Source organism: Typopeltis vanoorti, chromosome 24 (assembly GCF_054136105.1).
Source record: "Typopeltis vanoorti isolate ZY-2024b chromosome 24, IOZ_Tvanoo_1.0, whole genome shotgun sequence".
Classification (NCBI taxonomy): Eukaryota; Metazoa; Arthropoda; class Arachnida; order Uropygi; family Thelyphonidae; genus Typopeltis; species Typopeltis vanoorti.
The window spans coordinates 70754763-70777295 of NC_143572.1; the positions used below are offsets into that span (position 1 = coordinate 70754763).

The 22533-nt window shown below is 35.5% G+C and overlaps 1 protein-coding gene across 2 annotated transcripts in view; it reads left to right on the top strand.

The window, feature by feature from the left end:
- ck (unconventional myosin-VIIa ck) overlaps nt 1-22533 on the top strand; it is a 526896-nt gene that overhangs the window by 268105 nt on the left and 236258 nt on the right. For both annotated transcript variants that reach the window (XM_090413984.1, XM_090413985.1), the window contains exon 23: nt 4447-4653. In XM_090413984.1, coding sequence (XP_090270110.1) covers nt 4447-4653 — 207 coding nt within the window. The remainder of the gene's footprint in view (nt 1-4446; nt 4654-22533) is intronic.

The window sequence follows — 22533 nt, forward strand, 5'->3', positions numbered from 1 at the left end:
ACCAGATATATTCTAGGGATGTAATTCTAGAGGACACCAAATGACATTGCTGGAAGGCTTGTGCAAGAATGCTCTGGGTTCAGATAATTTTTTTTTGGCCAATTAGTTTGTGGATTTTTATGTGTAAGAGTTGCTGTATAAGTTGAGTGCTTCAGTGTTTATAGGGTTTAGACTTGTTTGTTTGAGTCTGTTTATAAAATCTTTAAACTTAGAGCAAGCTAAGCTGATGAGCATCAAAAGTCATATGGCAGTGGTTTTGTCTGTGTATGAGTTAAATTTTGATTTTAGTCATGTTGTGATATGTGAGGTGTACTAGTTCCAATGTGTATTCATTGGATTATGTTGATAAGTTATGGATTTTTAAGGCAGATAGTAGGAGAGTGTGTGCAAGTGCAACTTGAATGCAGAGTTGGTGGGCAGAGATGTATTGATGACTGAGGGTGATGATAGTAGTGAGAATATAACATGAAGAAGTGCTTGTCTGATAGCAAAGAGAGATGCTGTGAAAGATCAGTGAATGAGTAGTAAGAAAGCTATGAAAAAGCAATCAAGAGATCTGGTGAAAGAAATAATTGATAGTGGCACCAATTGATGTAAGCGATATGAGCGTTACAAAAGTCGGGAATAGCAAATATAGTACAAATGTAGTAAATGAGACAGCAGTAAGACAGAGGAGATGGAAAGACAGTGGAATGATAGAGAGAACAACTGAAGAATGGTAAAGAAGCTAGCATGAAAGACATGAACAAAGCGAGAATATTAAAAAAGATTTGATAATGTTGAGGAACGTGAATTGTGGCATATAAAGAGTGAGATAGAGCACATTTAGAGAAAAGATTGGTTGCTGGAAGTGTAAGAAGGATAGTGCCATTGGCAGATGAGTCAAAAAATTAATGATTTCAGTGGAATGGTGGAAAGTAGTGTAGTGCTGTGTGGGGATCCCATGGTGAAAGATGTGAAAATAGAGGCAGGTATCAAAAGTTCCTGAAAGGAGCAATGATAGGAAGAGTAACTGAGGCTGTGGAGAGGAGATGAGATGCTCTTAGAGGCACCACCCCAGATGTGAGATCAGTATTCAATGGTCAGTTTGGATTTGTGATTTGTATAGGGTTAGGAGTTAAACTAATTAAACTAATACCTCAAGTGAAAGAGAGAACCTAATTTTTTGGATGCAGAGGAGGCAATATTTGTGATATGTTTGTTCGAAGAGAGATTTGATGTTAGAGTTATCCCAAGAAGGTAAGTTTCTTCCTAAATGAAGATTTTGGTATTGTCAAGGGTAAGACAGGAAGAAAAGTGTTCTTTTTTGTGGGAAATAATGCAGAGCTGTGTTTGCTAGCATTGAAGTTAACAAAGTTATCTAAACCCCATTGATGAATGTTTTGAAGATCAGAATTTAAGGTAGTAGTGGTTAAAGTTCTGCAGGTTATGGTGATTTGTGCTTAGCAAAGTTTGTTAAATGAAAAGGAGGAGTGCATTGTACTGTCATCAGCAAAACTCTGTACTGGATTGGCAGTCAGCTGGAGTAGATTATTTATGTATGGAAGGAAGAGGGTTGGGCAAAAGAACAGAGCCTTGTGGGGACTCTAGCATTAGTTGTATACTTAGAAGATAAGGAGCCATCACCATCATTCGAAGTGAGTGTCCAGTCAGAAAGCTGACTATACAATTGCAGAAATGAGGGAGCAGACTGAATGATGGATTATACCTAATAGATCTTTGTGCCAGATTTGGTCAAAAGCCTTGGAAATATCAAGGGCAGCCACTTGAGATTTGCCAAACATTTCCATTGTATTTGTCCAGAGATGGGTGACAGGTTAGTAGAGCCCTTGTTGATTGGCAGTGACTGAATTTGTACTGTCTGTCATTTATTAGATGAGAATCTTCAAGGTAGCATAGAAGTTGAGTATTGATGGTTCTTTCCATTACTTTAGAAAGAACTGTGGTGAGAAAAATTAAGATTTGAAGGTAAAGATTTATCACCCTTCTTAGGAAGTATATGGGCTAATTTCCAGATTGCAGGATAGATACTAGATTAAGAAAGTGTAAATAGGCAGCATAGGGTGGGAGTAAACTCTGGGGCATAGAGCTTTAGAACAGTCAGGAATGCCATCAAGGCCAGGAAGTTTTTTTTTTGTATCCAATTTGGGCAAAATTTTTCTGATCTTTTTCTGGCAAGAGATGAAACATGGAATTGAGTGTTGGGTTAGGGATGGTTAGGGAATATTTATCATGATCAACTATGCAAGAATTGGAGGAGAAGTAGGAAGCCAAGGGGATTGGCTACTAGTTCTGGCTAGAGCCCGGAAGGCATGGCTGCTGTTTGGATAGAATGGAAGTTTCCTGATTTTAGTTCTCTCAAAGTTAGTTTTCAATGTGATGATAATTTTCGTTCAACTATTCCAGCCTTTGGTGTAAGCCGTTTAGGAAGATGGAGTTCTCTATGCAAGCCAGTTGCAATATGTGTGACTTTTTTTATACAGCACTGGCACACCTGTGGAAGAACCAGGACTTAAATATTGGATGGGAATTTAGGTTGAAATGGGGAATAAATGTTTCCATGCTGATAAGAATTATTTCGGTGATTTGTTCTGCACACAGAGCTGGAAACAGTATCTGACTAGGGAAATGAGGCACAGAGGTTGCGAAAATCATCCCATTTGGCTTTTCTGTAATGCCATACAACAAGTGGATGTGAGTAGTTTTGTATGTGTTGCTCCATAGGGGAAAAGATCTACTAGACTCTGGTCTGAGCTGCCTAGATGACACACAATATTCAGTGTACTTAGATGGATCACTAGTGAGGAAGAGATGTGTTTGGGAAGTAGTTGGGGTTGTCTGGTATTTGGTGGGCATGTGAACAATTTGTGTAAGATCATTTGTGATTGCAAATGTCTCGGCCTCTGCTTGATCAGTGTATTTGGAAGCAGGCAACCAGCTGGTGTTGGGAAACTGAAATCTCCAAGGAAGATGACTTCACTGTTAGGAAAGTTGGCTTGAAGAAAATCAACATTTAGGGAAAGGTAATGGTAGAGTTCAGAGTGATTGTTGGTAATAGGAGAGCAGTAGAGACGATGTATGAATTTAGTAGAATAAGATTGAGTGATTTTTAGCCAATGGTGGTCAAAAATTGGGAGATTCCAAGTTGGATACTGTTTAGCATGGTATATTGGAGCAAACATATGCACAAAAACCCTACCTCTAAGGCAAAAAGAGTCAAAGATTGTATAGTTGCTTCATCTCCACTTTGATATTTCTCTTCCAGGTCTTTTCATAAACCTGACCTTTGTTTGCACTAAGCATAGGTCATATCTGGCTGGGGTCTTACACATGATGATGATAAGGGACTGATGGCTTTCAACTTGTGTTCACGGCCGATAAAAAAAAAACTAAAACTTCAAACTAGAAATATCTAGTTTGAAGCTTTAGCATTTTAAAGCTTCAAGGTGTCTGTTTGCAGTGGTGAGGCTGAAGCACTCCATTGCTGATCGCTTTGTCGCCATCTTTGCTTCGTGCTACAGGCATGGCTACATATGGTCTGCTAGCACCTTCTTGGCCAATATTAAAATACAGGAAAACTTTTTTTTTAAATGCTCAGGGTACTTATGGTTGGTTTAGCATTCTTCAGGAACTTGATAATTATTGCTGTACTATTATTCTGAGCCAGAAGATTGAGTAAAATCACTTCTAAAACAATATAATATCAGAGCACAATTTCCATTAACACAGTCCAAAATGCTACCTCAGTTGCAACAATATTAATGAGAAAGAAACAAGTAAACAATGGTTATACTCGCAATGAGCTCTAACCAGCCCATAGCTATTTCTGAAAAACAAAATCTCATTGAAGAAATGAAACACTGTTTAACAATTTAGATTAAGGATCAGAATAGAAAAATTCAGTGAATGGTTTTCTATACTGAAAATTCGTTAATAGAGACTTGGTTTTCTAAAAACAAATGCATGAAGAAATTTTTTAAAAAAGGGAAAAAATCTTTTCAAATTATTACAACTTACTTTTTATAAAGAATTATTTCATTTCAAATTATGCATTTTTTAGTCTTTGTCTTAAGGTAATTATATCAGAAATTCATTAACAAATTTAATGATATATTTTATGAAAAATAAATAAATTAAACTCATGAACATTCAACTTACAAACACATCTCCAAGAACACATTATGTTTTCATAAGTTAGAATTTTGCCTGTATTATTTAATCTAAATGGGAAAAATGACAATGCCACAAATGTAACTCCCAGTTTTCGGTATTTTTTAGTAGAAACTCCTAGTATCTTCAAAGAGTAGCTATGTATTGTAATATCTATGTAGTGTTTGTTTATTTTAATAATAGGAAGCAAAAAGTACACAGATAATCACAAAGTAATCATTGTGAAATAAGAAACTTGAAGTGTTATGTTCTTAGATCAATTTAATTTTATTTTAGGATTTAGAGAGATCTAGAAATATACCTCTGGATATCAGTGAAGCAGAGGGTACTCTTCCTGCTCCCCCTGTTGACCAAGAGGATCTTTCAGAATATAAATTCCAAAAATTTGCTGTAACTTACTTTCAAGGTAATGCCAGCCATCAGTATCAGCGTAAAACTTTGAAGCAGCCACTTCTCCCACTTCAGACGCAAGGAGATTGCATGGTATGTATATCCGTGTATGTATAGTTCTTTATATATATTACACACACATACATATGCTAACAAAACATTGAATTATGACTTCTCACTTAATATTGTGTTTGGCTGCCTTTCATATGCATAATTGCCTATACTTGCTCTGCTATTACACTAGATGTCTTATGATTTCTTCAATGTGTATTCCACAGTTCCTGAATGAAACAAGGTATAGTCTGCACACATATATACATTTTGCAACTTTCTAGAACATCCCATATATGTTCATTTGGGTCAGGAACCAGTGTGCTTGCTAGATAATTCAAGAAGGGGTACATGGCCTCTGTGTTTTCCACAAACTAAATTACTTACAACATATGTCCAGTGACATGATACATTATTATTATAGATGACTCTTACAGGTGCTACATGGCAGAATGCACATGATTGCTCTGCTATGAGCTACTAGTAGGCCATACCTAGTCATATGTTGATCATTATGCAACAGTGATCCTATTTCTGAAAAACAAGAAAGAAATACCCCTTACTGTATCACCTCCACCAGTTTGGATGGCAGAAACTGTGTATAGATGAGCTTCACATGTTTAAAGCAAAAACTACGCCCCTCCTGTCGTGTAGTGAATGGAAAAAAACAACATTCCTCTCTGTAGCAGGAGCCCCAGCTTATCTGGTCAGTAAACTTATACTACTACAGCAGCCTTCATTGAGGAGAGGATGTCATTTGTCAGTTCAGGATTCCCCATACATATGATAGTGCAGTGCATCATCATCATCATTTGGGATATTGTACCTGCTTTTACCATGTTACATTGCAGCAGCATCTGTTGATTAGCCCATATTGATTTTCATGCAAAAACCAGGAAAGAAAAAAATTTTGAAATCATACTCTTGTCCTCACATGCACCCAGCTCTCACTTATGGCTCTAAGAAGTTGGTAGTGCACACCACTGGCCACGCCCCAGTAAACTGCTTCGACTGGTGGGCTAAACTAAGTGAGGGTATCAGCAATATAGAATGCTGTAAATAGGGAATGTCAACCTGTATGTGCATGAAGTCAAGAATAGCTATGATAGCAGAAGAATCAATATAGATTGATCAAGGGCATGACAGCAAGATGTTTGGCACATTGAAGGCATGATCTGACATCTACGGGTCTGTATCCAGCCACCATGGAAGAGATTGGAGCCTCACCATGTACGTATCCATAGTCAACCATGAAATACCATCACAGTATGAAATTAGAGATGTGGTTGATGTAACCATCAGTTTTATAGCTACAGGGAAGAAGAACTTGAAACTGGGAACTGTAAGATAAGAACTGCCTTGGTAGTTCTTATCTTACAGTTCCCAGTTTCAAGTTCTTCAAGTTCCTTCAAGTTCTTCAAGCTTCAAGTTCCAAAACTCTCCAGGACAGATATTCTAGGATGCCACTTGTCTGAAAATCAGGAGCAATCTCTTGAAAATAGTAATGTGCAACATCAGGACATTATGAGGCATGCAAATTGGACAACTTCTAATCCAGGAATTAGAAGTGATGAAGGCAGATATTGCAGGTATCAGTAAAGTGAGGTGGACAGATACAGGAAAATAATAAGAAAAAATCATACTATGATCTACTCAGGCAGTGACTTACATCTTAATGAAGTAGCACTCATTCTAAGTAATAAATCACAAAATCTCTCCATGGATATTGGCCCATAAATGACAAAATCATAACAACCAAAATAACTGCATGATCATTTAACTTGCACATTATCCAAGTGTATAACAAACTGTTCCAACTCAAGATCATCTAGACAAAGAGTTGGAACAGTTTTGTGAAGACATACAGACTGCATTCTCTAGTGCTAAATCAGATGATATTATTATGAGGCAACCTAAATGCAAAAGTGGGTTCAGAAAAAAACTCATTCTGTAATCAAGGGCTTGGAATTAAAAATTAAAGAGGTCAAAGATTGATCCAGTTCTTTGAAACAGTGACTTGATAATTGCAAACACATTATTTAAACATTCTCCCAGAAGGCTATATACATGGAAAAGCTGTGGAGGCATCTATAGAAACCAAATTGACTATGTAATAATAACCAAAAGATTTCAAAATGCAATAAGACAAAAACATATCCTAGAGCAGACATAAGATCTGACCATAACCCAATGATTGCAAAAATCAAACTAAAACTTAAGATATCAAACCAACCATTCGTAAGAGAAACTTATAACTCAGACTCACTTAACAACTGAGAAGTTAAAGACTGCTTTTTTATAAAAGAATTTACAAAGTCCCTTAACAAATCTGACACCACAACTTGCACAGAAAATACAAGAATAATTGATGAAATTAACATGAACTGGCAAACATTCACAAATAGCATTAATGAATCAGCTAAAACTTCCACAGTTAAAAAGAAAAAAAATAATAATAAACCTTGGATAAATGAAAAAATCTTAAAGTTGATGGAACAAAGAAAAAAGTTAAAGAACAAACCCAAGTACCGAGTCTATCAAAAACAATGTATACACATTTCAGCAAAAGAAAAACCTGCATGCAAATTGTAATACTAAATTTATACAGATATCAAGGGATGAATACAAGTTACCTTTGACTTCTATAATTACATGAGGTGCTCAGAGTGGTTACCATTAGTGTCCAGACACTTATTATTATGGAGAATTATTACTTGGGCAACGTTGGCCAAAGTATCCGGTGGGATTGCTGCGCATGGCATTTCAATTTCTTTCCAAAGGGCAACCAGTGTAGCTAGTTTTCTATGATACACTACATCCTATAGAGTCCCCAATCAAGGCTTTGCACTACAAATCATAATCTAAGGGTGTTAAATCAGGAGAATGTGGGAGGACTCAACTGCACCTCTTCGTCCTATCCATTATCCCTGCAAACTCTCATTGAGGTAAGCTCTCACTTCCTGGTGGTAGTGTGGTGATGCAACATCTTGTTGGAAGAGAAATTGATCATTCCCATAAAGTGCATGAATGGCAGGTAAAATGGATGTGCATAGCATGTCTAAGTACACTTGACCAGTAACAGTACCTTCAAAGAAGAATAGTCCTATTAAACCCCTAGATCAGGGGTGGGGAATGTCCGGCCTGCAGGCCATATAAGGCCCGCAAAATCATTTGGTCTGGCACTGCCAAGGCAACCGCAGGTGGGACTCAAAATTCAATAAATCTAGGAGCTTTTTTCATAGCAACATAAATTTATATTAAGTGAATCATAATAATGATGTAAATTTTGAGGGACAAGCAAGGAACATCCATTACAGGATAGACAAGACATCTATGAGTACATACGAGTACATATCACATACGCTTCTCATTGGCTGCTGCGGCAGCCGATTAGAAGACCTCGAGAGTCGATGATACGAATATTGAATATGTTCCAAATCCAAGATGCAGGATTATATCAGCAATCAAAGCAAAATAATTGTGTCACTGGCGATACACACATACTGGATAGTTATTAAAACTTAAAGTGGTGTGACATCCTACAAATGGCAACTACAAAGAAAATAAAAGTTGATGCAGAGTGTCAATCTTTTCAAGAGAAATGGACAAATGATTATATTTTTATTGAAGTCAAAGGCAAACCTGTGTGCCTAGTTTGTGGCGATGCATTAGCAGTAATGAAAATAGCCAATCTGGAGTGTCATTACATCTCAAAACATACTAAACTCTATGAATTGGGAGGCCAAATGCATCTGGATAAAATCAATGCTCTTCAGGGGAATTTGGAATCACAACAAGCTGTTTTCACTAGGCCTCGTTGTGACAGATCAACGTTATTCAGACGAGTTATGTAGTCATTATCACATCATGCATATCAAGGATTTAGTGCTAGCATGGCCTGTTCTGGCCTTAGAGGTCATCATTTAAGAGGACGTCCTGGTTTTCGTTTTCCTAATGGCTTGTACTTTAAGGCTTGTTTTGGTAATCTTTCTGTTTTCATTCTTTGAACGTGTTCCATCCATTTATGTTTATATGTTTTAATTTTTTCTATTACTGGTTCTTGGTTCAATTCTTTCATAATTTCTTCATTTCTTTTGTGATCAAATAGGGTATACTTTGCAGTTCTTCTCATAAACTTCATTTCTGCTGTTGTTAATCTTTTTTGTTTTATTATCCAGATTTCGCTTCCATACATTAAGATTGGTAGGGCTAGTGTATTGTATACTTTTAGTCTGGTTTGTTTTTGAACTAGGTTTGGTTTAAATATAGAGTTAATTACACCTGTTATTTTTAAATATTTTGTAATTTTTACATTTATATCTTTTTCATTTTCATATGTGATCATACAGCCTAGGTAGTTAAATGAATTCACATGTTCTAAGATCTTGTTATCTATTACTATTTTAGTTCTTGCTGGATCCTGTCCTTTAAAAAAGGCCATAGTTTTTTATTTTTTTGTTGATATTATCATACCATAATCTTTGGATATCTCATTTAGATCTAAAATAGCTTTCTGTAAGTTATCTTCAGAATTTGTAATTATTATTTGGTCGTCGGCAAAGAGGAGAGTGTTTAAGTTTACTGTAGGAGAAAGTTTAATTCCTTAATGTAAATTTTTATTCCATTTTATTATTATTTCATTTAAGTAGATATTAAAAAGAGTTGCTGAGAGGGGACATCCCTGTCAGACCCCTTGGTTTATCTCTCTCTCATATATGATAGCTCGTGATTTAATCTTATTTGTATTTGATTATTTTCATATATACTTGTGATAGCTTTTAGGATATTATTTGGTATTTGTCTTTCTTTTAATATGTTAAATAATATGTTTCTTTTAACTTTGTCAAATGCTTTTTCAAAGTCAATAAATGCAATATGTGTTTCTAAATTGTATTCTCTTCTTTTCTCTATTATTAATTTTAGGCAAAAGGCCAGGTCTATACATGATCTTCCTTTTCTAAATCCATTCTGTACTTCTAAAATAAAGTTTTCGGAATATTTCATTAATTTGCTATTTAAGATTCTGCTATATATTTTGTAACAGGAATTTAGTATACTGATACCTCTGTAGTTTTTAGGGTCATCTCTATTACCTTTTTTATAGATAGGAATCACAATTGCTTTTTTCCATTCTATTGGGGGAATACCAGTTGAGTAAATTTTATTTAAAAATAATAAGAGTCTTTCTTTAAATCTTGTTCCTGCGTATTTATATAGTTCTGTACCTAGCTTATCTTCTCCAGGTGATTTTTCGTTTCTTGTTTCTTTCGGGCTGATTTCTAATTCTTCTTAGTTATTCTTCTAATTCTTCATTTTCGTTAATTGTTTGCCAGTTGTCTTTTTTAAAATATTTGTCTGTCCACAGTTCTGTGTAGTATTTTAGAAATTCTTCTAATTTCAATTCAGTGTTTAATTTTATGTTTTCTTTGGTATCTGCATTTAAGTGTTTCACAATCTTATATACATTAGGTCTTATTTTATATAAATCATGTTTTAAATTAGGAACAAATTTGTTCCATGATTCTCTATGCCTTTTTCTGACTTCTCTTTTAGCTATGGCTCTTATTCTTTTATATTCTATTTCATCTTCTAATCTTTTACTGCTTAACCAGTGGTGTGTTGGGACCGGCTTGCACCTGCTTGTGCGAGCCAGTTGTTAAAATTTTTCAAATTTTGTGAGCCGGTTGTTAATGTTTTTAAGTTGGGCGAGCTGGTTATTAAAATTCTTTATGAAAGGATAGATGATGAATGGTGGTATATACTTTTTCCCTGTAAATATTTTGAAATTGTATAATAAACACTTACATATATTATTATTATTATTATTATTATTATTATTATTATCAAAAATAAATGCATAAAGTAAAATTCACAAAACACAAACTCAATTTACGAACGGGAATTTGGAAACGATTTTATTTACTAAACAATGTCTGTATTCATTAAAACACAAACACGTTATCAAAACTCCCGAATTGGGTATTTGAATAAACAATAATGCCTTATTTTTCGGCGAATTTCCAAGAACTTGCAACATTAAGTTCGATAAACACAAAAATTCGTCGCGACGGCTACAGTCTCTGGTCATTTGATCGACTACGAGTGGTAATATTAGCGTTACATTTTTTTTGTTCAGGATTTCATTTGATAATAGGTAAGTTGTAGGTAATATAGGAAAATTTTCTTTAATATATGTTTTTATTTCTTTTTTTTCTTTTTTTTTAATAATCAAAATAATTTTAAATCAGGGTTAGAGTTTTGCGGTCGAAAAAGCGGATAGCCGTTAGTTGAAAAAATGAAATAGAATGAAACTTATTAAACATTAAAAGGACAAAATTTGAAGAAGCAGAAACAAAGACATCTGAAGATACAATAGAACTTAGTGAAGAATCAAATTTTTCATAAAGCGAGCCGGTTGTTAAACATAAAGCGAGCTAGTTGTTAAAAATTTACCAACACACCACTGTGCTTAACCATTTGTGATAGGTTTCTTTTTTCTTTTTGATTATTTCTTTGATTATATCATCCCAGATCTTCAGTTTTTTCTTTTTGTTGAATTTTTTGATCTTTCCTAAGCTTTCATTTGCTGCTGCATTTAGTATCGTTTTTTATATTAAGCCATTCTATTTCTATTTCTTCATTTTGTTTTATTTTATCTAGATATTGGTTAATTCTTTGTTCATATTGCCATTGTACATTTGTGTCATTCAATAGTCTAGTTTTATAAACAAATGTTTCCATTTTTCTTTCTGTTCTTGTTACTTGTAGCCATTTAGGTGGTAATCTTAATTTTATTTTAACAAGGAAGTGGTCACTGCTTATTTGATATCCTCTGTGAACTCTAACATCTAGTAAAAATTTTGAAGTGAGCATTGATTTTGAGGTTATGATTTTGAAGTTATGTAGTGAGCGAGCTAATCACAAAGAAGCTGAGGCCTCATGTAGATAGAGAGTTTTGTGAAAGAGTGCATGGTGGCTGCTGCAGAGTTTGCTAGCACCAGACAAAGTAAAATTGTTTTAGAGTTTTAATTTGTCTCAGAGAAATCTCAGATCAGATTACTGACTTAGCACAAGATATTGAAAAATCATCGAAGGATAGGATTCTGCAGGAGATTTTCAATTTTTTTTCTCTGGCTTGTGACAAGACAATGGACCTAACAAGTACTGCTCAACTGGTCATTTTCGTTCGTGGGAAAACTGCAGAGTTTGACACGTGTGAGGAACTGCTATCACTGGAAGCCATGTATGGCACTATAATAGGTGAGGACTTGTTTGAGAGACTCGTTTTACCAATGAAAAAACTTTAGCTAACATTTGAAAAGTTAAGTGGCCTTACTACAAATGGAGCTGTAGCCATGATTGGCTCCCAAAAAGGGTTAATTGCATTTGTCAAAAAAAGAACTGAATCATCTCAGTCTTGATCCAAGTGATTTAATTATATGCTACTGCATCATACACCAAGAAAGTCTCTGTGCAGAGTCATGGCAGCTCAACAATGTGATATCAACAGTAGTGTCATGCATAAATTTTGTTAAAAGCAGAGTGTTTAACAGCCAAGTCGTGGGAACATGCTCATGAGGTTTTATGAACTGCAGGATGAAGTCAAGCAGTTCATGGAGATGAAGGATAAACCTGTCAGGGAACTCAATGATAGCAAGTGGCTGTGTGATCTAGCGTTCATGATGGACATTACCAAGTACCTCTCAGAGCTGAACATCAAGCTGCAGTTCCCCAACCAGCTTCTCAGCTCCCTGCTTTCAAACATGAAATCATTTGAATCAAATTAAGCTAAATTTGGAAGAAATGCACCATTTCTTCCAAAGTGGAGAAATGGTGCATTTCTCCATTTTGGAAGGACAAAAGCCTTCTACGTCACTTGAATATGCTGGTGAATGTGCAAAACTAATTGAGGCATTTAATGAAAAATTCAAGGACGTGAAAAGTAAACAAATGGAATTGAACATCTTTGCTACACCGTCCAATATGGAACCAACTGATGTGCATGATAACCTACAAAATCATTCAGCTGCAAAGCAATGATGAGCTGAAAGCTAGGTACAGCAACCTCCCACTGCTTGAGTTCTATAAACATTACATAAGCAATGAGGAATTTCCCACTTTGAGGAGACGTATTGAAATATGCATCTGTGTTTGGAACAACTCACTGCTGCGAGCAGTTCTTTTCAAAACTTACTATCGCAAAGAGTCGACTGCGCTCCAGACTGACCGATGCAAACCTGAAAAAGCAGTTGTGAGTAGCAACATCATCAATACCAGCTAACATCACACACCTCACCAAAGAGAAGCAGTTCCAGCCATCACGTTAGAGGTGAGTTGATTAAATGTTTGACCAAATATAGCTGGCTAATTTTTAAGTTGATAAATTTGTATGCCTCACGAATGATGTTATAAATATCCAAATGGCCCTTTGCAGAAAAAAGGTTCCCCATTCCTGCCCTAGATGAAGCAGGACTTGTTGCTGTGTGAGGCCTCCCAGATCTGCCCTGGTGCACATCGCACACGGTACCATGGGTTTCAAACATCACGAATATGTGCACTTTTCAGGCATGTTGGAGATTGCAAACTCATGCCTCCATTGTTGTTGAAGTTCAACAACATTCTCAAATTTGAAATACCACTTTAAAATGATCTTGTGTTCCTCAAATGACAAACGTGCTTTGGCCTTTTTGTTTGACTTTCCTACCAGTCACACGTTGATGCTAGTATTCATGTGAGTAATGACATATTTTGAGAGAACATCCTACTACACATTGCTACCATAATTCAAACCAACTTCGGAAAAAAATCCATAGATAACATCTGTTAAAGTGTGTATACAGTTTTTTGATGGACTCTGTATAAAAGCATGAATAAAGAAATAAAAAAAAGAGTGCAGGAAAGCCAAGGAGGGATGGATTAGGAGACATAGAAAACAGATGCAGAGAAATGCATGAAAAGATCAGAGAAATGACAAACAGGACAAATAAAGTAAACAATATTCAACAAAGAAACAATATTCCCGAACAGATAGATTTAGAAGGAATATCTATTTTATTTTGTGAAGTTAAAAATGCTGTCAGAAAACTAAAACCACATAGAACCACAGGAATAGATAATATCTTGGCAGAATGGTTGAGGACTCTAGATGAAAGACTGAAATTCTTAACAAAATTATACAATAAAATATGAGACTGGATTTCTACCCAAAGATGTTAACCACTCAGTTTTCATTCTGGATCCGAAAAAACCAAAAACTACAAGATGTGAAGAGTTCAGGATGATTACCCTCATCAGTCAAGTATCAAATGTTCTCTTATATGTTATTCTTGAAATAAATAAATATAGAAATAAATGATTCACAAAGTAGCTTTAAGGAACATGTAGGTACAAAAGAAGGTATTTTTAACATTAGAATCATCAAAGAAAGGTATTTAGAAAACAAAGAATCTGTTTTATCTCTGTTTCATAAATTACAAAAAGGCATTCGACAATGTTCAGCATGAACAGTTTAATTGAAATTCTTTCAAAAACAGACATGGACAGAAAAGATATTAGGCTAATAACTACTGTTTACTGGGAACAGACTGCATCTTTGAAAATAAATGGAGAAACCTCAAAGGATTCCCAGTTCAGAAAGGTGTGAGACAAGGCTGTGTCTTGTTCCTGATTCTTTTTAAACTACACACAAAAGAAATATTTAATAAAATTTAGTAACCTCAAAGGAAGTATGTAGAGGGCAGAAATATTAATAACCTGAGATAAGCAGATGACACAGTTCTCACTGAAAACAAATATGACTTCAAGATTCTTATAGATGAAATACTCAATTACAAGTGAACAGCATGGCCTCAACTTCAACTTTAAAAAGACAAAAATCATGATAATTTCAAGAGAAAAGGGAACGATTCTTACCACAGTAGAGTTTGGTGGTGGTGGAGGACTAATAGTGTGGGGTGTATTTAGCTGGTTTGGAGTGGGACCACTGATCATTGTCCATGATTCCATGAAGGCAGCTTAGCATCTTGATATTCTGGATAATCAGGTGCTGCCTACGCTGTGGAGTTTTTATGGAAAGGACCCATGTTACTATTAAGATGACAATGCCCCATGCCACAGAGCTGCAGCTGTGATGGAATAGTATGAAGAGATGGGTGTTAAATGACTGCCCTAGTCTGTGTAGAGTCCTTACCTCAATCCCATCAAACGCCTGTGAGTGGTGATTTAGGTCCAGAGCAGTACATCGTCGATCTGTCGCTGAATTCAGTGCTGCTTTGATGGAAGTATGAAGATAGATTCCACCTGATGTCTGCCACACATTGATGGAAAGCCTCCCTCAAAGGGTGCAGTAGGTGATCAAAGCCAGAGGTGGACATACCCAATATTAGAGATTGCCTATTGGTATCAATTGTAAATTACTAAAGTGTCCAGACTATTATTCGTAGATTGTGTGCGTGTGCGCGCGCGCGTGCGTGAGTGAGTGTGTGTGTGTGTTGCACCAGACAGTCATTTACATGAATTCATGTAAGATTACGCTGTAAGCGTAAAAGTTGTTTAAAAAATAATTAATATTGTAATATTAATAGTAATAATAAAACAAACTTCGTTTTATGTTTCCAAAATTATGTTTCCAAGTTTGAAAGAATCTGCTTAAGCTTCTGTTTGTATTGATGTAATACAGTCATACCCCGACTTATGCGAATCAAGAGATATGCGGTTTCTTATATGTACGTATTCCAGTCCCGCTTCACACCTCTCCACTAGTCGTATCTTTCCTCACTGGCCGCACATGCTATGAACAAGCACTGACGTGTTTCGTGCGGTCTCCATTCATACATGATTTTTATAGTCTACAAACCTTGCGATTGTTTAATGTTATGTTCTTGATAAAAATTTTATCACATAAAAAATTATAATGTCATCCAAAGGAAGCAAGTCCAATTCTTCTACAGCTAGCAAGAAAAGGAAAACATTGACTTTGGAAACAAAACTCAACATTATTAAGTATTTTGAAGGCAGAATGAAAATTTGTGAGCTAGCAAAGAAGTTCGATCTACAGGAATCCACAGTAAGAACAATCATAAAGGAAAGGTTTACAGATTTTGGAGGACATAGATTTTAATGAGGAACAAATTGTAGCCACAAGGTAAGGAATAAAAAAATCATTAGCTTGCTATGAAGAAATTTTGCATGACAAGAAAAAGACATTATGCCGTCAGACGAATCTATTAGCTTTTATGAAACCATTGACATCGAAATAACTTTCTTTTTTTTATGTATGCAAAACTACAATTATGATTATATTTCTTAAAAAAATAGGTGTTTTTGTAAACCTTTGGTTCCAATTAACTAATATTTTGTATGTTTGTATGCAAAATTATACCCGAGTTACACGAATTCGACTTGCATGCTTTTGGTTGGTCCCACTTACTGCGTAACTTCGGGGTATGACTGTATTTAAAATATCGAAATGCCACATTTACAGTATGCACATAAAAGCACATTCAAACCTCAGTGAACTTTCTATACATCTAAATTACATAAAACTAAAAGAATTTAATGTAAAAGACATGTTTCGTGGTATCACGTCAGAGAAGACCGAATGAATGTTAGAAAAGGAGAATGAATTGACGAGTGCTTTCTTTCTACTGCGTTTCAGCCATATAATTCTATTAGAACTGGGAAGAAACTGTAAGCATTGTTATTAACACAGCAATAAACAAACTTAGCCAATGGGAAAAAGACCATTTGGCTCATTTAGTTGCAAAAATGCTATAAATAAATAAATATATACATTTTTTTTTCTCCAAACTCAAAAATCTGGTATTGCAGGGCATTAAGTTTCTACTAGCCACAGGATCCTTTAGGACAACACAACAATATTCTTCACAGTTTCTAATTTGAGACTCATCAGAGATTGCTATGTGGCTCTTTGCAGTCATCCTAATCTAAATCATAATAGTAGCCTAAAAATTTCAAAATTTTGGAAATGGTGACTTCGAAATTCTTGCTAATAATCTAACATTATTCATATGATGTAAATGCAATTCTCACATAGTATTTATTGTGTGTGTGTGTGTGTGTGTGTGTGTGTGTGTGTGTGTGTGTGTGTGTGTGTGTGTGTGTGTGTGTGTGTGTGTGTGTGTGTGTGTGTGTTATAGATATACAGGGGTTGGACAAAATAATGGAAAAACACTTGTTATACATATTTCTTTATTAATATGATGTTGGGCTGCCTTTTGCCTTCAGTACAGCCTGAAGGCAAAAGTCAATTCCGGCCTTCTTGGAATGGACTCAAATATGTTTTGAGTAGTTTCTGATGGAATTTTGTACCATTCTTCTTGAAGAACATTGAAGTTGTTTTAAAGATGTTGAAGGTGGGAATCTCTGTTTCTTATTCTTGTCCAAAACTGACCACAGTAGTAGAATAATGTTTAAATCTGATTGTGCTGGTCAAGGAAGATGTTGAAGTTCATCTTCATGCTCTTCAAGCCACCACTGTATAGTCCAAGCTGTGTGAATGGGGGCATTGTCATCTTGGAATACTGCATTGCTGTTTGGAAATAACATTTGGATCATAGGATGTACTTGATCACCCCAAATGTCCAAATAACCACATGCAGTAATTCTGTCATGAAGAGTAATAATGGGACAAACAGAATACCCATGATATTGCTGCCCCAACCATTACAGAACTGCCCCTGTGTTTTACTGTTGGAATCATGCATTCTGGAATGAAGGCTTCCTTAGGTGCTCTCCAAATATAAACTCATTCTGATGTAGGAAATCTTGTGAACATCAAATCTGACCATATCACATGTTTCCAGTTTTCTAATGTCCAGGTGTGACAGTCATGACACTACCAATCATCTATGCATCTCAGCATTCTTTTCAGTAATCAGAAGTTTAACAATTGCAGCTCTACTGTGAATATTGGATTTATGAAGCTCACATCAAACAGTTTTTTGTAGAAACAGGTTCTACAAAATGAACATTCACTTCTGCTGTTACCTCTGCTACAGCAGTTTTGTGAATTTTTGAAATAGTCCTCAGTGTGTGACGATCACTTTCTGTCATTTTTCATTTTTGTCCACTCTTTCTCTTTCATGATGTTGTCTTGTCATGATCTGTGCATGCTGACATAACCTTAGAAAATGTTGATCTCAATACACCTAATAATGAAGCAGTTTTTGTCACTGATGCTCCAGCTAAACATGCACCAACAATTGCCTGCTTTCAAAGTCTGAGAAGTCTCTCATTTTTCAATATTTTAACATGAATTATCACTCGCAATCACTAATGCAGTTGCATGAAAACTACAAAGTGTAAACAAAACAAGAACATTCAGTGGAATGTTCTCCAAGCAGTCACAAGTATTTTAAATGTATCCAACACAAACAAATTCTGTTCCTAAATATCGTAATATTTTCATTCTTTTATCCCAGTCCTGTGTATTAAAAAAAAAATTAAGTTATTCTTTCTTTTTTATACATACTTTTCATATTCATTTTCATGAATAATCTATTAATTGTATATGTACTCAAATGCAATTTTATACAAATGATATAATTTTATTTTATTTTTAATTTACTGAATTCTTCTTTTTACACTGTCTCTTTACTTTTGCATCTTATTGAACCATGCCCTGCTTTGCCCATTTGCTAAGCTTTTTTGTTGCTTTGTCAATGACTGTGTAGCATGTAGCTAGAAATTTGTGAAGGGCCAAGAACCTAGCTACATTACTTTCCACTGATTCCTAATAGTATCAGGTTTCTGGACGGAGACTAACAGAAAGATGGCACTTTGTAACATCTGTGTTATTCTATTCATGCAGCATGGGATGACTGCATGTTTTCTTTTTGTGACTTCACTCTGATGATCAATGTTTATAAAAATAAATATTTTTCTTTGTATATGTATGTGTATATATATGTGTGTGTGTGTGTGTGTGTGTGTAGAAAGTATTTTTTACCATGAGTTGCCTTGGTCTTGCACTACGTGCGGGGTCAGCTAGACTTGCAACACTTGCAGGCGCAAACTTGACTTGTTTGTCTGTTTGCTTACTTGGGAAATGGAGTAAAACCAGGTTTAAAATAGCTTGGTATCTTTAACATATATATATAGCAAGTTCATTATATCTATGAAACATTTATATTAATAATGAAACTTGCATGTAAACTTCATCAGAGATATTCACTAAATGAATGTCTTGGATACAAACTATTTCATTTATATTGTTGATTTATTGAATTTATTATTCTTTTCTTGTTCATACTTTTAGTTGCAATGGACCTGGTAGAAAAAATAAAACTCACACATAAATAAACACCATATTTCTCACTGATGACATACGCAATCAACTATTAGCAACCACTTGCAAAACTATCTGTCTGAATATATTGTCATAAGCGATTGGCAAGCAGATAAATAAATGGCTATCTGAATGTTCACTAGCATCTGTATTATAATTCTTTCTGTTAAGGTTACACAGTGGTCAGCATTCATAGTGAAGAATTTATGGAGACAAAAAAAAAAAAAAAAAAAAACGTTGGAATAGTTACTTTACTTATAATTAAGAAAATAATATTTGATGTTTCGACCTTTGTATTGAAGTCATCATCAGGAAAACATATACGTACGCAGGGCCATCGCCAGATTAGATCGCACCCTGAGGCAAACAATTAAATATCGTTCCTGATGGATTATAAGACAAAAATATAAGAAAATCTCCAATTGCTATTTTGTTTTTATTACAAGAGAAACATTAATGCAAAATGATTATATAATAATATTAATTAAATGTTGCTCTATGGGGATATTGCTGTTCGCAAATAATTTTTAATCAGTTTAAGCTTGGAAAAACTTCTTTCTGCACATGCTATGGTAGCATCGCTGCCTACCACAATATGGCTGAACGAGCACCCTTATTAAACAGCGCTGTGAGGTAGGCTGCTTCTGTGCTACACTCTTTTCATCTAAACACCAAATTGGCAAATAGGAAACTTAGGTCAGCTTTAACAACACACTGCTGCAGCACCAAGATTTCCCTAAATATCTAAACCTACAGATGTCTTTTGAAAGATAGAACACTGTCTTTCAAAAGACATCTGAATATCTCTTTAAAGATCAGAACCCTTAATAACATCATACAAAAACTGTGTGGTTCTACATGGGGTAAGTCTTCTGCTATTACACTGTGATGCTCCACATTGGGCCTAGTCTACTCTGCAGCAGAATATTGTTCACCAGTGTGGCTAAATAGTCCTGATATCAAGAAAATCGACATGCAAATAAATGCAGCAATGAGGACAATAGCAGGTTGTGTCAAATCCACTCTCCTCTACTGGCCTCCAACTTTGAGCAATATTGCACCACCGAACCTGCGCAGACAAGATGCTCTAGTAAAAGAGTATAAAAAATAAATTACCAATACATGAAGACCTCCCATATATAAGTATAAATTGCCTTAAATCCTGACAGCCTCCACTAATACTGGCTGAAGAACTAGTAAATAGCAATTTCAATATTAATTAGAAATGGATAGAAACTTGGAAAGAAAAATCACCACCAGACATAAACAAGTATATCCTTCCCAACCAAAATCCGAAAGGGATTGAGTTTCCATGTCATCTATGGAAAAGCTTAAATAGGATATGCACAGGACATGGTATCTGTGCAGACAGCTTATACAAGTGGAGAAGATCACCTACACCCCAGTGTGACTGTGGTGCCATAAACCAAACCATCCAGCACATTGTGGAGGACTGCAGCATAAGAGCCTACCCTGGTGACCTGAGAGACTTTTTTGAGGCAAATCCTTCAGCTCTTGAATGGCTAGCTGAACTAGACTTAAAATTTTAGTGACTTTTTGTGCATTACTTGTCTCATTTTTTATTGTCTGCACAAATATGTATTTATATATTTTGATGTCATGTGTCTTTATTATGCCATATGCTAAATAAATAAATCTAAGCTGCATACTTCAACACTTCATTCATTCATTTCATGCCTACCTTATTTGATCTCCTAACTTCAGGAATGCATTTAGACATTGCCTCTGCCAGACAGTTTCTGAACAGGTCCCAAACAGCATTTATCTCCTTTCCATCCAATTCCTCATTTCATGATATTGCTATCTCCTGAGCTTGTCATCATCACTAGCCTTTTAGTTCCATGCACATCCCTTTCTCACAGAAGTCCTCATATGGCTGGCCACCACTCTAGTAATCATTTCACAGTGACTTTCTTTAACTCATAATCAAATCCAAGACCTGTGATCCTTGTGTACCCTCTGTTACATACTACCTAAGTTAGTTGATCTTCAGTAGACTTAAGAAAATCATTCTCTTTATCCCCAGATGCCGTCTCCTCATTCTAATTGATATTATCATAATTAAAATCACCCATAGTGACCACCCTTTTCTTATACCAGATTAATTTGTTTATAGATTTCATTCTCAATGCCCTCCACATTACCAGATCTATATTTGGTTATTTGCTTCTTTCACCTCCCCACCTCTGAAAGTGTATAACTATTCTGCTACCATCAGCAGCACTCCTCTTCCCTTTCTGCCCTGTCTGTCTTCACAAAAAATATCATATCCATCCATCTCTATTCCTGTCAGAATGTCATCTTCATCTAGCCATGTCTCACTTATTCCAACAATTTTGGGTGAATATTAATGCTACAGTTTCATTTCCTTTATTTCAAAATACTTCTGGTATTTGTAAACATACATACTAGCTTATTTCTGGTTCTTAACAAGCCTCACTAATCCTACTCCTCAGATATAACTCCTCCATAACTCTTCCCCCCACTTGGCCACTCTTCTCTATAATCACTAATCTTACCCCTCTTCTCAGACCTGTTTGTTTCCCTTACATCCCTTGTCATCCCAATCCTTTCTTGTGCAGACATACATCTGCTCTTGTATCTATCATCCACTCTTCTCACACAGTGTCTCCTTATCCATCCTGATTCCCCTCCGCCATTCCCTTCACTGATGCCATTTGACATTTCATTCACAAGCACTCCTACCCTACTTTCCTACTCTTCTACATCACCTCTACCATTTGTAACATCCTTAGTTCTTGTATTCACTTCAGTCATTGCTCTTTCTTGCAGCAACAGTTTCTCCAGCTGACTTGCACCATATCCACTTAAATGTAGCCCCATCTCTTTTATAGAGATCCAGCCATCCCTTAAATTCATCAAACACATTAAAAAATGAATTCCTTTCTCCTTACACAACTCTACTATCATCCCATTCATAATCTTCACTCACTATCTCAACTCATCACTGTAATACCAAGGCAATTACCTTTCCTACCACACCATTATCTTTTACTTTTCTTAGCAACCTTCTGATATTCATCCTTTACATTTTTATTGTTACCAACCAGATCATTCATGTTTACCACCATTACCAATTATTTTGCTCACTTACTCCTCATATCTAGTACTTCAATTACTCTGCTCAATCTACCCCTTGGAAAGCAAATCTTATGCACTTTCTTATTAACATGCGTCTAATACTTGAATCCCCATACATGGCTACTCTCAAATCATTCAACACATCTTTCACATTGTCATATTTTATAGCGGCCTTCCTCTCTTATCCATAAATATCTGTTATTCTCTTTCTGCAATCACTTCATCTCTTGACTCATCTTCACCAACTCTGCTTTCATATCCTGAATTATTTTCTCACTGCTCTTCGCTATCTCTTTGCCTGGTCAATCGCACTTTTTTCCTTCCTGTCTATTGCACTTATTCTCACCATCAGCCTTACTCTTTTTCACAATCATTTACTTCTGTAACTCCATTCTCAACAATCTCAATTTCATGGCTTTCCATTAACTTCCATTACTTCATTTTCTTGCTTCTGAGAAATCTTACATTTCTGGTTGGTTTGCAAGGTACTT